This window comes from Bos javanicus, chromosome 12 (genome assembly GCF_032452875.1).
Source record: "Bos javanicus breed banteng chromosome 12, ARS-OSU_banteng_1.0, whole genome shotgun sequence".
Lineage (NCBI taxonomy): Eukaryota > Metazoa > Chordata > Mammalia > Artiodactyla > Bovidae > Bos > Bos javanicus.
In genome coordinates, this window is record NC_083879.1 from 11,956,401 (window position 1) to 11,971,992 (window position 15,592).

Sequence of the window (15,592 nt, forward strand, 5' to 3'; positions counted from 1 at the left end):
ATTCTGATGTTCTGTGTTAAAAAGAAATGATGCAATCCTAAAATAGACTTGAAACCTACATATATATAAACATTCTGACTTGTCAAAAATATGCAAAGACAGAACTTAAAAGATGATGGATTCTTCCTTACTGTTTCTAGGGCAGTGACTAAGTTTTCTCTTCTGTATAAAGTTAACATATGTTGATTTGACTGTATTTAAATGATCCTAGAGGAGAGTATGTAATCAAGCGGGCACCTGCACAGCCGCATACATACAGAGCACAGTACTTACCTTGCATGACTCCAAACCCTGGGCTAGGAAGCTCCTCCTGCAACACATACAACTGGCAAACCCCACTGTCCTTAGATTCGATGTGTGCAGGTGTAGTTAAAAGATATTTCCTGTAAACAAACAAAACACCTAAGTGAATGAACAGTCTTTCCTTTTCTCATAACTGTGAGACCAGACTAGGAAAAATCAGAGTTTTTCCCTCCCAGGGCCTCTTTTTCATACTGTGAGTATAATCTGCAGTTTCAGAGTTTTATCGTGAATTTAAAAAATAACTTCTTAACGCTGTATAAAGTTGTTGCTGTTGCTCAGTGGCTAAGTCGTGTCCGACTCTTTGTGACCCCACGGACTGAAGAACACCAGGCTCCTCTGTCCTCCACTATCTCCTAAAGTTTGCTCAGATTCATGTCCACTGAGTCGGTGATGCTATCTGACCATCTCATCCTCTGTTGCCCCATTCTCCTTTTGCCTGTATAAAGAGGAGTGCATAATAACAATGCAGTCATAAATGTGAACTAAAAACCTAACGCTTCCTATAAGAGGAAAGGCTAGTAAAAAAAAAAAAAAAGGAAAATTAAAAAAGCAACTTGAAAGAGACATTCCATACCATCATGGAGCCTGCTGTTAATATGACTGATCAGCCAGTAAGAGGGAACTCGGCCTCAGATTTGTGACCAGTACCAGCTTCCCTGGTGGCTCAGCAGTAACAATCTGCCTGCAATGCAGGAGACGAGGATTTGAGCCCTGGGACAGGAAGATCCCTCGAGAAGGAAATGGCAACCCACTCTAGCACTCTTTCCTGGGAAATCCCATGGACAGAGGAGCCTGGCGAGATACAGTCCTTACGGTCACAAACTTAGTCGACTAAACAACAAGGGACAGAAGCCCTCACTGCTACAATTCCCTTGCTTTACTTATTTGTGTAGTTGCCAAAACAGGGATGTATAAGTAGCTGGGAATCTTTTGCATCAGGACACTTCTGCTTGTCCACAGAGGAGCAGAAAATCTGCATGGGGCCAGGAGAAGTGACGCATGAGGGAGCAGACCTCAAGACTTACTGTGCACCCTAGTTATGCTAAGCGCACAGAAAGTCCTTTCATCAAGAAGCGCACAGTCCAGTGGAGGGGGCAACACAAAACACAAACATAACCAAGTGAGAGCAGGCAAGAGGAAGCGAAGAAGAAACTTCTCAGGGGTGCAGTCTGTGAAGTTCCAAAAATCAACGGCATTTGGGTGGAGACCATGGCCCTTTGAAGAAAAGATGATCGGAAAATCTATTTTGAAGTACTGGCAAGAATACAGAGAATACAGTGAAATGCTCGGTGTGCTAATAGGAAAAAGCCCAAAGAAAGATGGATAAATATAAAATATTATAAAAGTCATTATGCTTTCACTGTTAATTTCAAGGTCATCATCTGAAACAAACTTTGATAATTTACACTATGAAGCGACATTTCAGTGACATTTAAATTTTCCCCTCCCCTCTTCTTTCACCTGCCAAATGCAGAAATGTTAAAAGACAGACACAGGAAGACAGAGCTATAGATAAGGATGCTGGAAAACTGAGCACACTCCATGAGGTACTATGTAGATCTACTCACTGATTTGTTTTACTCTCCACCAGAAGCCATTTGTCTTCTGCTACGAGAAAAACCGTCTGGAGGTTGATGGGAAGCGAGATGGTGTGAGTTCGCCCTTCTAGAACATCCAGCACAGCGAGGGTGTTCCTGAAAAAAAGAAAAGAAAAAGAAAACTCCGTGAAAGGAAATGGTGAGGATATTGGTTGAGTAACCATAGCATAATCATGATATATTGGGTGTCCCTGGTGGCTCAGATGGTAAAGAATCTGCCTGCAGTGCACAAGACCTGGATCCGATCCCTGGGTTGGGATTCATGATATATTACAAAACCCTAAAAACAATATTTTTAAGACTAGATGATAACATAGAAAAATGTTAGTTGAGAAAATAGAGATATAAAACACTAAACTATGTAAAGGCTTCCATAAGATTTAAAAATGGGAAGTGACAGCCACTATGCTAGTACTCACTGTTTATCTAATTATGAGCACTGTTTTTTTATGTGTGTTTTTCAATGTTCTGCAATGTGGGATAAGGTACTTTTAGAATAAAATAATACTAATTTGGTTACATTTAGTTTACAATAAGCCAGAGTAAAGCACCTGGCTACCAATGCAGGAGACATACAGACTCAGGTTCTATCCCTGGGTCAAGAAAATCCCCTGGAGAAAGAAATGGCAACCCACTCCAGTATTCGTTCCTAGGAAATCCCATGGACAGAGGAGCCTGGTGGGTTACGGGCCATGAGTCACACAAGGTCAGACACGACTGAAACAACTTCAGTTCAGTCGCTCAGTTGCGTCCAACTCTTTGCAACCCCATGAATCACAGCATGCCAGGCCTCCCTGTCCATCACCAACTCCCGGAGTACACTCAAACTCATGTCCATTGAGTCGGTGATGCCATCCAGCCATCTCATCCTCTGTCGCCCCCTTCTCCTCCTGCCCCCAATCCCTCCCAGCATCAGAGTCTTTTCCAATGAGTCAACTCTTCCCATGAGGTGGCCCAAGTACTGGAGTTTCAGCTTCAGCATTAGTCCTTCCAATGAACACCCAGGACTGACCTCCTTTAGGATGGACTGGTTGGACCTCCTTGCAGTCCAAGGGACTCTCAAGAGTCTTCTCCAACACCACAGTCCAAAAGCATCAATTCTTCAGCGCTCAGCTTTCTTCACAGTCCAACTCGCACATCCGTACATGACCACTGGAAAAACCATAGCCTTGACTACACGGACTTTGTTGGCAAAGTAATGTCTCTGCTTTTGAATATGCTGTCTAGGTTGGTCATAACTTTCCTTCTAAGGAGTAAGCGTCTTTTAATTTCATGGCTGCAATCACCATCTGCAGTGATTTTGGAGCCCCCCAAAATAAAGTCTGTCACTGTTTCCACTGTTTCCCCATCTATTTCCCATGAAGTGATAGGACCAGATGCCATGATCTTTGTTTTCTGAATGTTGAGCTTTAAGCCAACTTTTCCACTCTCCTCTTTCACTTTTCTCAAGAGGCTTTTGAGTTTCTCTTCACTTTCTGCCATAAGGGTGGTGTCATCTGCATATCTGAGGTTATTGATATTTCTCCCAGCAACCTTGATTCCAGCTTGTGCTTCTTCCAGTCCAGCTTTTCTCATGATGTACTCTGCATATAAGTTAAATAAACAGGGTGACAATATATGGCCTTGACGTACTCCTTTTCCTATTTGGAACCAGTCTGTTGTTCCATGTCCAGTTCTAACTGTTGTTTCCTGACCTGCATACACATTTCTCAAGAGGCAGGTCAGGTGGTCTGGTATTGCCATCTCTTGAAGAATTTTCCACAGTTTATTGTGATCCACACAGTCAAAGGCTTTGGCATAGTCAAAAAAGCAGAAAGAGATGTTTTTCTGGAACTCTCTTGCTTTTTCCATGATCCAGCGGATGTTGGCAATTTGATCTCTGGTTCCTCTGCCTTTTCTAAAACCAGCTTGAACATCTCTGAGTTCATGGTTCACATATTGCTGAAGCCTGGCTTGGAGAATTTTGAGCATTACTTTACTAGCATGTGAGATGAGTACAATTGTGCGGTAGTTTGAGCATTCTTTGGCATTGCCTTTCTTTGGGATTGGAATGAAAACTGACCTTTTCCAGTCCTGTGGCCACTGCTGAGGTTTCCAAATTTGCTGGCATATTGAGTGCAGCACTTTCACAGCATCATCTTTCAGGACTTGAAATAGCTCAACTGGAATTCCATCACCTCCACTAGCTTTGTTTGTAGTGATGCTTCCTAAGGCCCACTTGACTTCACATTCCAGGATGTCTGGCTCTAGGTGAGTGATCACACCATCGTGATTATCTGGGTCATGAAGCTCTTTTTTGTACAGTTCTTCTGTGTATTCTTGCCACCTCTTCTTAATATCTTCTGCTTCTGTTAGGTCCATACCATTTCTGTCCTTTATCGAGCCCATCTTTGCATGAAATGTTCCCTTGGTATCTCTAATTTTCTTGAAGAGATCTCTAGTCTTTCACATTCTGTTGTTTTCCTCTATTTCTTTGCATTGATCACTGAGGAAGGCTTTCTTATCTTTCCTTTCTTTGGAACTCTTAGCACACAGTAAAATTAAAGGAGGAAAGAGAATGGACAGAAGAAAATCACAGTTTAAACCCTCTACAGCAAAAAACTCACCCTTTTTCTTTGTAGAACACTAGCCAGTTTTTGTGTGAAAACTCTTTACACATTTTGTAAGTTTCCTAAAGACAAGAAAAAACAAAATATTCACATTAACTGTGATGGATGCAATCACGTCTCTTCAGCTGCTTTTCCTTAAATAAAGTTCTTCAATGTGTAAAACATATAATTCTCTGAGAAGCTACCCCTCTTCATCCGTTCCAAGACTCTTACGGTAACATGGATTAAAATATATTTTAAAATTCACTGTGAACTATGTACTAAAACATTTTTAGGATAATATTTAAAAAAATAATGCCAAATCTGATTACAAGTAAACATGCTATCTGGTGATTAACTGATGTTTGTACCATAGCGTCAATACATAGGAAATATTTTGTTTCTTAGGTTTGGATCTATTTATGACATTTAAAATATCTCTTTTTTTCATGGCATTTTAAGACCTATAAGCATGCTATGTTGTCCAGGGCAGAGGGTAAGTTCTGTTTTATATCCATTACCTTTTTCTGAATGGCAGAATAGACTCCCTGGGGTTGGCCAAAATGTTTAATTACTAGTTTATTAAGCTAAAATATTTATTTATCTTGTAAATACAACCAGATGTTACACTCAAAGGTTCATTACATAAATTCAAAACATTAACACAGACCTGGAAAGCAGGTTAAAGTGCCTGCATGATTAGGGATTTGTCATGAATATCACACACAAATGGCTCATGAAGTCCTATGATTATTAGTTCAAATGTTCCTGCGATGGATACAAAAAGAACACTGATACTTAGTTATACGTCTATCTACGTCTACCTACTTGTATCATATTAAAATTCACAAGTGCCTAATAAGAGAATTCTTTTGTGCATTATAGCAAACAGAAGGTGCCACAAGGGGAGGGCAGGTATGCATTTTTACAGTTAGAAAGCTACAGAAAACCCTTGGCAATTTACTGGGCAGGCTGGGTATTCCTTACAGCTTCCTCCTTGTTCCACCAGGAAGTTTTCTTCATTGTAAATTCTTCTGAAGGTAGGATGAGACGGCGAAGGGCTTGGCTAGCGGGATCCAGCAACAGGATGACATTGCTCTGGAAATAAAGAGAATAGTTTTTTTTTTTTTTTAAAGCAGCAGTCCCTTGGCAGCCTGGAAATAAAGGGTATTTAGTGATAAGTAAACCAAAGGTAAGATGACAATACTGAAATATTTAAACGACTCCATAAAAACACTAAGTGATTTTCCATAGTACAGAATTTAAAGCCTTCCATGGTTTAATGAGGATATTTTTAATTATGTAAGGCAGACTTTCTTCTTTGAAGATTTTATCTTAAAACCATCCCCTTGTAAATATAGGCTAGGTTTAACCATGACTCTGTTTTATTATGTATTAAGGAGGAAATTTAGACATTTGATCATTTTTAAAAGTCTGTTTACTTTTATCAAAATTACACTTAAAGAATGTGCAGTTAAACCAATACAACATTGTAAAGCAATTATCTTCCAATTGAAAAAAATTTTTAAGTGATTTACAAAAAAAAAAAAAAGCATGTTGAAAAACTCTCCTACACTATGCATTCAATTGTCTGATGATGAGAGGGACTATGCTGTTAGTTGTTTGGCCTGAGGAATCATGGTGCTGGAGAAGACTCTTGAGAGTCCCTTGGACAGCAAGGAGATCAAACTAGTCAATCCTAAAGGAAATCAACCTTGAATATTCTTTGGAAGGACTGATACTGAAGCTGAAGCTCTAATATTTTGGCTACCTGATGCGAAGTCTCATTGGAAAAGACCCTGATGCTGGGAAAGATTGAAGGCAGGAGGAGAAGGGGACAACGGAGGCTGAGATGGCTGGATGGCATCACCAACTCGATGGACATGTGTCTGAGCAAACTCGGGGAGACAGTGAAGGACCGGGAAGCCTGGTGTGCTGCAGTCCACGGCATCACAAAGAGTCAGACACAACTTAGCGACTGAACAACAACACACCGTGCATAACTGAATCTCATTTATTCTTTTCACAAATGCAGGTTCAACTCAGAAAATATGTACATGATATAAAGATGGATTTGCAAGAAAATATCAAGGACCCCAAGAACCAAGCTGGTAATGAGTATTTCTGCATCTTGTCATTCACTGAGCTTGGGAACTTTCACAGCTCGTGCTGTGATAACACAGTGACAAGAATGGCTCCAGCAGCATTCATCACAGTTATGCAAATGAAGTAATAACCTCCCAGAAATTAGGAGGATTTTTTCAAGAAAAAAAAAAAAAACTAAAAAAAAAATTAACCTTAGACATTAAAATAAGTGAATAGAAACACATGAAATAAGAACTTAAAATTTACAAAGCCAGAAAAGATTGAATATTTTAAAGGAATGTAAAGAAGCTGGGTTTTCAGTTAAAATTTAAAGACATTTGAAGGTCAGACTAACAGGTTTACAAAAAGGCACGGACAAATTTTTTCTCAAGCCTCATTGTTATGTAACTGTCTTTTTTTCCTCTCTTATTTTGGTTCATTTTGTTTTGTCTTATTAAAATCTGGGGCTCCTTCAGTTATCCTAACCCTTATGAACTTTTCATTTAAAGAACTTTCTTTGGGGAAAATAAAATCACAAAGCATCCAAAGAATTACTATATATTTTGTAAAATATATACAAAATATGAAAAGTCTGCTCATTTCTTCCATAACATTTATTTGTTGTTGTTGTTCAGTCGCTATGTCTGCCTCTGTGACCCCATGGACTGCAGCACACCAGGCTTTCCTGTCCTCCACTATCTCTGGGAGTTTCCCCAAACTCATGTCCATTGAGTCAGTGATGCCATCCAACTTATATTTAAAGAAGGAAGAAGAATACAAGGATGAATAATCATTACTTTTGCCCTTTATCACATAATCTAATTAGAGAGGAAATAAAAGGAAATGAAAATAGATTAACGATTCACCTGCAAATCTGAGACCTCATAGTGTGGCTTCAATTTATTTTACAAGCGAATTTTACTGAAGTGCTCAAGAATTAAAGTAGTAGTTGCACTGAAGTTTCCTTTATTCCATATATTCCAAATATTGGCTATATTAAAAAAATTCTAAGCAAGTTGACAAAGCTTAAAGTTTTTCTTATAAAGACACTTAGAATGCATCATTCTGTGTAATATGCAATTCTCCATTACAGATGTGTATTACGATGGAACTCTGCTCAATGTTGCGTGGTATCCTGGATGGGAGAGGGGTTTGGGGGAGAAAGGATACATGTGTACGTATGGCTGAGTCCCTTCACTGTTCACCTGAAACCTTCGCAATGTTGTTTGTTAATCAACTATACCCCAGTACAAAATAAAAAGCTTATTTTTTAAAAAATGAATGTGCATTAGTAATATTCTTTTTTAAAATCAACATATCATATAAGAAGCACCATTCCTGGCATTTGAAAGTTTGAATATGATAAAAATCTCAAGGAAAATCCTTAAAGTTTTCCTTAAGAAGTTGTACTAATAAGTTAAAATTTTGTAGTCTCTATTCTAGATTAAATCTTTTTTTGAGTTAGAATTTTTTAAAGAAGAAAATCTCTCTTATGATAAATATGTACAACATTAACACAAATTGCTAGCACTTAAGCAATTTGGATAATATTAACTTTTATAAGCAACAGAAAGTCCTAAAAATAATGTTTGATCCCAAATGTGATTAAGTAGAAGAATAAGTAGATGATTAAACAGATATGGTTACGCACAAAAATGAGTACAGTTTTGCATTTTTCTTCCTTTTTAGGGTCTAGTACTTCTGAAGTGAACCGAAAAATTGGATCTTTCTAAGTAACAGAAAACATATCTTTATATGTGTGTGTATACATACATGTTTCCAGCCACTGCTGTATTTAGAATTAGTTCTAGAAGCAACTGGCAGTATGAAGGAGTTCTGCTGCTCCATCCTTTTAGATGTTAATGGTTTCCTTCTGTAAATGACTAATGATATATTCTGTCTGAGTTTAAAAATAGAATTTTGCGTCACACATGAGTACATGTAACTGTGGTTTTGGCACTCCTTCCAGGGGGGCAGGGAGGAGAAGCGAGTGAGCAGTTTTATTATGTTTGTATTTGACTGGGAGAAAAGTAACCTCTGGATGACCTCCATGTCCTAAAGTCTGAAATTCTAAACTCTGTACAGATGTAATAAGTAATCTCATGGTGGGGTGGGGTAGGGGGGAGGGAGGAGGCTTTATTTTTAGGCATGGCGAAGTTTCCCTTTCCTCACTTAAGATTTTATTTTAGCAAGGAATTTTTGAACAACTTCTTAAACCAACCAGCGAAATGCATCCGTTGCCAAGCTCTATAAAGACAAGGGATAGATGAATTAACCGAAGTACTTCTTTACAATATTTCAGCCCCCTTTTCAGCTAGGGCAGAATGGGGGAGAAGGAACTGAAGGACGCACACTCATTTTTTCATTAGATTAGAATTATTTATCATTTGTTAAATTTTACAGTTACGTGCCGTTCATTTGGAATTAAGGAGGGCTTAATACTCTAGTGGGGACACAATATAAAACAGAGGACAGGTAGACAGAAATCCTGGTAAGCCATGCGAGTCTGCTCAGGGCATTGAGGTAACCTGGAGAATCGCTGAAACTGGTCAACGGAAAGTCATTATACATGAGCAGGGTACTGATCCACAATGTTGCCAAATAATTGGATCTTATGAGAAGACAAACTGCTTCCTGAGGACCTGAAAATCTCATACTTTTAGAATTGGTATCTGTAAATTTGACAGTTGAAAATTTGGCAAGATTTTTTGAAAAAATACTCCAAAATCAGACTTCTATTTAAATTTGATTGGTTCACTTAATCAAAAATCACCAAGATATCATGTGCTTTTTATGAGAGTTTCCTCTGGCTGTAGAAATCAGTTCAATGGCATTGATATTTTGTCGGAACTCTACAAAGTAAAACCTTTTCCAATAGGATGGACACAAGCTTTTCTAAGCAAGAGCTGGACATTTGTATATTCTGCTTCTAGGAGAAAGTAAAGTGAAAAAAAGTTGTGAAAATCAGAAAAAAACCGATTAACTCAGAATTTATGATAATTGTGGAGTCCTGCCCCGAGGCCACAGGTGCAAGACCTTGCACCATGGCCACAGAAGCCGAGCCCAGAAGCAAGGACATCTCCGAAGCTGACCGAGCCCCTTTGCAACTCTTGCTATAAGCTCCTGTCACCACTGACAAGCTTCCTGACTCCCAATCAGGCAAAGACGCCCACTCCAGTAAGCACCCTATCGCGCCCCAACCAATCACCATGGCCAACGGCCCAGGAGGAATTTTTTTTGTCCCTGAGGCTATAAAAATTGGTTATTAACCCACAAAAACTGACTCTCTCTGGTCTGTCAGGAGGTCGGCCCTCTGCGCTTGCAGTGCCCACGTTATGTCTGCTCGTTGTTCTGAATAAACTCACTCCCTTCTGAAATGCTCTGTGTCTGGAAATTCTTTTCCAACCTGTGCTCAGATTGCCTCAACAGTAATTACTTAGGCAAAGCCTAAAGTTGAAGTTGACTTACTTAACTCGGTGAAACCCTGATATGTTATTTACGAGATTTTAAAAATTCTTGATTAGAAACAGCCTAAAAGCACTGTTCTGGGTAATGCTTTATTCTTAGAGTACCTTAAAATACTTAACAAGTAAAAACATTGCATTTTTTCAATATTTTCCTATGACGAATAACTTTAAAAAATTTTCAGACTACCTGCCCCCACCTTTCTGCAGTGAGTGGACAAAACTAGTTTAATTCTGCTGGTGTCAATCCGATTTGGCTTGAACTTCTGTTCTACCAAGTGTTTACTGGGCAAGTTATTTAAACTCCGTGAGCTTCAGTTTCCTCACATGTAAATATTGCTAAAGCTACCCCACTGAGCCTCTGGAAGAATAACGTGGAATAACGTATGCCATCTTTTCCTTGACACGTTGTCAGCATTTAATCATCAATCTTGATCCCTGAGATAGTCGTCACGTGGCTTCTGAAATGCCACATCCTGGTTTATTCATCTCCACCACCGGATGCTCATCTTCAGTTCCCCTCGGTCGATTCCTCCTTCTTTCCCCGATTTCTTCATATTTCAGTGCTCAAGGGCTTAGAGCTGAGATTTCTCTTTTCTACCCACATTCCATTCCCTTAGTCATCGCTTTCAGTTTCATGATTTAAATAACATTTATACTCCAGTGACTTCCCAATTTATGCTTCCTGTTCTCCATTAAACAGCAGAATCATCTACTTGGCTTTGTTATAGGCATCTCGAATTGAATCACACATCTAATTTTTCCTCCCAAATCAATTCCTTCCTCATCTCAGTTCATGGCAGGTCTACCCTTTTTGTTGATGAAGCCTTAAATCTTAAAGTTGACCTTAGCTTCTACTCTGTCACTTCATGTATCTGATCTGTTAGGAAATCCTGTTAGTCGCACCTTCGGAATATATATAGAATCCATCATTACTGATGACTTCCAAACTTGGGTGATCTCTTGCTTGAATCATTGTAAAAAATCTCTTAATTAGTTTCCTTCATTCTGCCTTCATACCTGTAGACTATTCACCACAGAGGAGCTAGAGAAATCCCTAAAATGTATGTCGGATCTAGCTGCTCATCTGCTTGAAGCCCCCTAAGACCTTCTTCCCCTCTCCTCACAGGCAGCGCAGAACCGTAGAATGATTCATAAGGCTTTGCACCCCTGCGTCCCCACCCTCCACCATGGTCCTGCCCCAACTCACTGCGGGACCTCTTTGGCCTCGCCTCTTTATACTCTGGCCCTCATTCAATCTTCCCCACCACACTTCTTTAAAGATCCAAAGGCATATTCCAGCCTCTGGGTCTTTGAATTTATAATTCCCTTTCCCTAGGAACTCTCTGCTTCCCAATATCTCTTTTCTCCCTCAACGCTATCAAATCCACTTAAATATCACTTTCTCAGTCACCCGCCCTGCTTTAAATGGCACTCTTCCTTCTATTTTACTCTCCCTTGTTTCTCCTCATCTAATTTAAGTTGTAATTATTTATTTTGCTTACTGTCTATCTTTCTGCACCAGAATACAAGCTTCTCAGAACAAGGACTTTTGTTTTGTTTATGGAAGTATCCCTAAGAGTAAGCACATGATACTTACTTGATGAATGAATAATATGCTTAGTATACTATTTGCTGGGCTTCCCGGGTGGCTCAGTGGTAAAGAATGCCACAGGAGACGTGGGTTCAATCCCTGGGTTGGGAAGATTCCATGGGTTGGGAAGAAGGAAATGGCAACCCATCTGCCTGCATTGCAGGAGACACAGGAGATGTGGATTCGATCCCTGGGCTGGGAAGATTCCGTGGGTTGGGAAGAAGGAAATGGCAACCCACTCCAGTATACTTGTCTGGAGAATCCCATGGATAAGGAGCCTGGAGGGCTACAGTCCATAGGGTCACAGAGTCAGAAACAACTAAAATGACTGAACACACACACACACACACACACACACACACACACACACACACACACTATTTAGTAGCTACCAGGTGGGTAACAGGTCTATAAAAACATTGTATTCCTTTCTGTTGGATAGTATAGATTAACTTTGTTGTTGTTTAGTCACTAAGTTGTGTCCTTTTTGACATTTGGAATGCCCTTTTTGACTTTATGAATGGGATTAGTGCCCTTACAAAAGACACATGGATGTGATCCCTGCTACTTCTGCCATGTGAGGTCGCAGGGAAAAGACCGCTATCTAGGAAGGAGGTTTTCACCAGATCCTGAACCTGCAGTCACCTTGATCTTGGACTTGCCAGGCTGCAGAACTGTGAGAAATAAATGCCTGCTGTTTATAAGCTACCTTGTCTACGGTACCTACATTACAGCAGCCCAAACAGACTAAGAGAGCGGTCCCCAACCTTTCTGGCACCAGCTCCAGCTTTGCAGAAGACAATTTTTTCACGGATGGGGGATGGGGGATGGGGCGGATGTCAGGATGATTCGAGCACCTTACATTTATTGTGCACTTTATTTCTATTACTGTTACATCAGCTCCGCCTCAGATCATCAGGCATTCGATCCTGGAGGCTGGAGACCCCTGGACTAAGACAATTCCATGCAGTATAGCTACACAGCTGTCTCCACATAAAGAATGCCCTTTGGGTTTCAGATAACGTGTCATCTCCTAAGCGGAGCTATCTGAGCACTCTTGAGTACTATTCATTCTTCCAACTCCTCCCACCCTACCCCCATCTTTCCCTAAGACATTTTTTCTTGTTGTTGTTTAGTCGCTAGATTGTGTCTGACTCTCTTGGGATCCCATGAACTGTACGGCAGTCACCACTGCTTGAAACTGGCATATTTATTCGTTGGTGCACTTGCTATCATATCTCCCCACAGAGAATGCAAACTTCATAACAATGAACCGCTGCTGCTGCTGCTCAGTCTCTTCAGTCATGTAGACTCTGTGACCCCATGGACTGCAGTCCACCAGGCTCCTCTGTCCACGGCATTCTCTAGGCAAGAATACTGGAGTGGGTTGCCATGCCCTCCTCCAGGGGGTCTTTCCTACCCAGGGACTGAACCCCCATCTCTTAACGTCTCCTGCGTTGCAGGCGGATTCTTTACTGCTGAGCCACCAAGAAAGCCCCCAACAATGAACTATCCAGCCTCAAATGTCACTAGTACTGAGGTTAGGAAACCCTCACTCAACATGTTTCAAGAATAAAGCCCACGTTGAAGTCCCCCAGAGAGGAAGGTGTTAGCCTGCCTTGTGGTACTGATAACACACAACTCCTGACCCCTTCCTGCAGCCCCTCTCCTCAGTCCTTATGAAAGCACACACTTTCAGTGACAGGCTGGGAAACATTCTTGCCTGTCCCTCACGTAAGGAGGCCACGCCGTTACCTGCTGCTCGTGGAGAACCACTTGACCCTTTAGGGGGTTTCCCAGCGGTGCCACCGTCACAAATGGGTGCCAGATTCCACTGGCCGTTCTCGGGAAGACGTCGAAAAGGTCCACAAAGTGGCCGCTTTTCCCAGTCATATTCATAAAGTATAAGGACACGGGATTGCATGCAACTACATACAGAGTGTTTTCCTCATTTTCTGAAATGACCAAAAAAAAAAAAACAGAGTTAATTCTATTCTGCAGTACATTTTCTGCCTGGTCCAAAAAGGTCCAGTGAAAACTGAATCATAAGACGGCATACAACCAGAACTCAGCAGATGACCTGCACATGGATTGGTGGTCAAAGAGCACTGGGAGAAGCAATTTCATACCTGCTCTAAGTGTTGGAGAAGGGAATGGCAACCTACTCCAGTATTCTTGCCTGGAGAATCCTATAGACAGAGGAGCCTGGTGGGCTACAGTCCAGGGGATTACAAAGAGTAGGACACAACTGAGCGACTAACACTTTCTTCTTTCTAAACGTATCAATAGATGGGACCACACCTGTATACTCCAGGAAGTAAGTATCTATTTGTCCCCCAAAGAATTCCGTAACATCTCACAGTAACACCATTAAATATTTAACACTCCTCAATGTCAGGAAATTCTTCCTTCTATGAAAGTATTTTGTGCTTCAATAAAAGTCTGTTTCCTCTTATTTTATTATTGGCTTAGATGGATAACAGCTGGTCAGCATCTTCCGTCTGCTAATCTGGTATTTCCCAGTTTACTAGCTCTTCAGGGTTTTCAAGTAAATAAGTATTTCCATTTTTTGATTCTTAGCTCTATGGATCTTATTTTCCAAATTATCTTTTTTCATATTTGTGTCTTTTTTTTTTATTACAAAACCTGTCTTTTCAATCAAGTACTTGACTAGGTCACTTTTCTGAATTCTATTTCAGTGCTTCCTCAACTTTCAAGTGTGTGTGAATCACCTGGGGATCTAATGAAAGTGCAGATTCTGACTCAGGGGCTCTGGGGTGGGGTTTCACTCTGCCTTTCCAATGAGCTCCCAGGAAATGTCACTGCTCTAGGCTTGGGGCAGAGGCTCTGGGGTGGGGTTTCACTCTGCCTTTCCAGTGAGAACCCAGGAAATGTCACTGCTCTAGGCTTGAGGCAGGGGCTCTGGGGTGGGGTTTCACTCTGCCTTTCCAGTGAGAACCCAGGAAATGTCACTGCTCTAGGCTTGACGGCGTCCCTTTGAGTAGCCAGGTTCTGGACTGTTAACCATAATCTCTATTTCTGGGCACCCTAAAGCAAGGGATTAAGCTGCTTTTATATAATAATCACTATTAATATCACTCATCATCCAGGTATCTATTTACAAGTGGTCATATTTTCTGAACCCCAAACTAAGGTATAAGCTATGATAATGAAATATGTGGGACTATGCTGGAAATTTCAGGAAAAAAATATAGTGCTTGTATGTGTGTGTGTGTGTGTATGTGTGTGTGATGTGCATACATAAAGACCAAATATATATAAAGATAAATTAAACAAATAAGCTGACATTGATAAGAAACACAAGTCAGTAGGAGATCAGAGAAAGGCATTATTTAGGAGACACTGTGAGCTGTGTAGGAACTACAGTTCTGAACATCAGAATCGCATAACTTATAATTTAAGAATGTTTTTAATGTGTCTATCAGCACAAATAAATTCAATTCAACATTTATTGAGCAACTTTGTACACAGCATAGGGAATTAGGAAATATAATAAAAGTATTAATAGAAATATACTTCATAAACATCAATTGTCCTCTCTTATTGCAGCACTAAGTACTATTTGGTCTCTGGCTCAAACATATCTATCTATCTAACTGATTCTAAGAGAACCAAGAAAATCTTCTTTTCTCTCCCAAATACAAAACAGGCAAAAAAACAAAAGAGATTTAAAAAAACAACACAAAGGCCCAGTTTGCAAATGTGGACAATACTGAAACAGAGGGTTAAATTATGTGAGGGACAGCAAATGAGTTTCACTTTTAAGGACCAGTTCTGACTGGCTGGCCGTGGCTGCCTGGAATGCTGCATTGAGAAGAACTGTGAGACTGTAACAAGGTTTAACGACCCCTGTCACTGACATGAGGCAGAGGTTCACAGCATACTTACTCACAATCTCTAAAAATGAGACAAGAGCCAAAGTTCAAACTTTATCGGTAA

General features: G+C 40.4%; 1 protein-coding gene across 8 annotated transcripts in view; it reads right to left on the reverse strand.

Moving 5' to 3' along the window:
- The window catches only part of VWA8 (von Willebrand factor A domain containing 8), a 401,675-nt gene that overhangs the window by 163,358 nt on the left and 222,725 nt on the right, over window positions 1-15,592 (reverse strand). For all 8 annotated transcript variants that reach the window (XR_009739842.1, XM_061434477.1, XM_061434479.1 and 5 more), the window contains exons 29-33: window positions 13,388-13,587; window positions 5,477-5,587; window positions 4,508-4,572; window positions 1,872-1,997; window positions 274-383 (exon numbers count right to left, since the gene is read on the reverse strand). Coding sequence is in view for 7 of the 8 variants with exons in the window: in XM_061434477.1 (XP_061290461.1) it covers window positions 274-383; window positions 1,872-1,997; window positions 4,508-4,572; window positions 5,477-5,587; window positions 13,388-13,587 (612 nt within the window). In the remaining variant the exon portion in view is untranslated. The remainder of the gene's footprint in view (window positions 1-273; window positions 384-1,871; window positions 1,998-4,507; window positions 4,573-5,476; window positions 5,588-13,387; window positions 13,588-15,592) is intronic.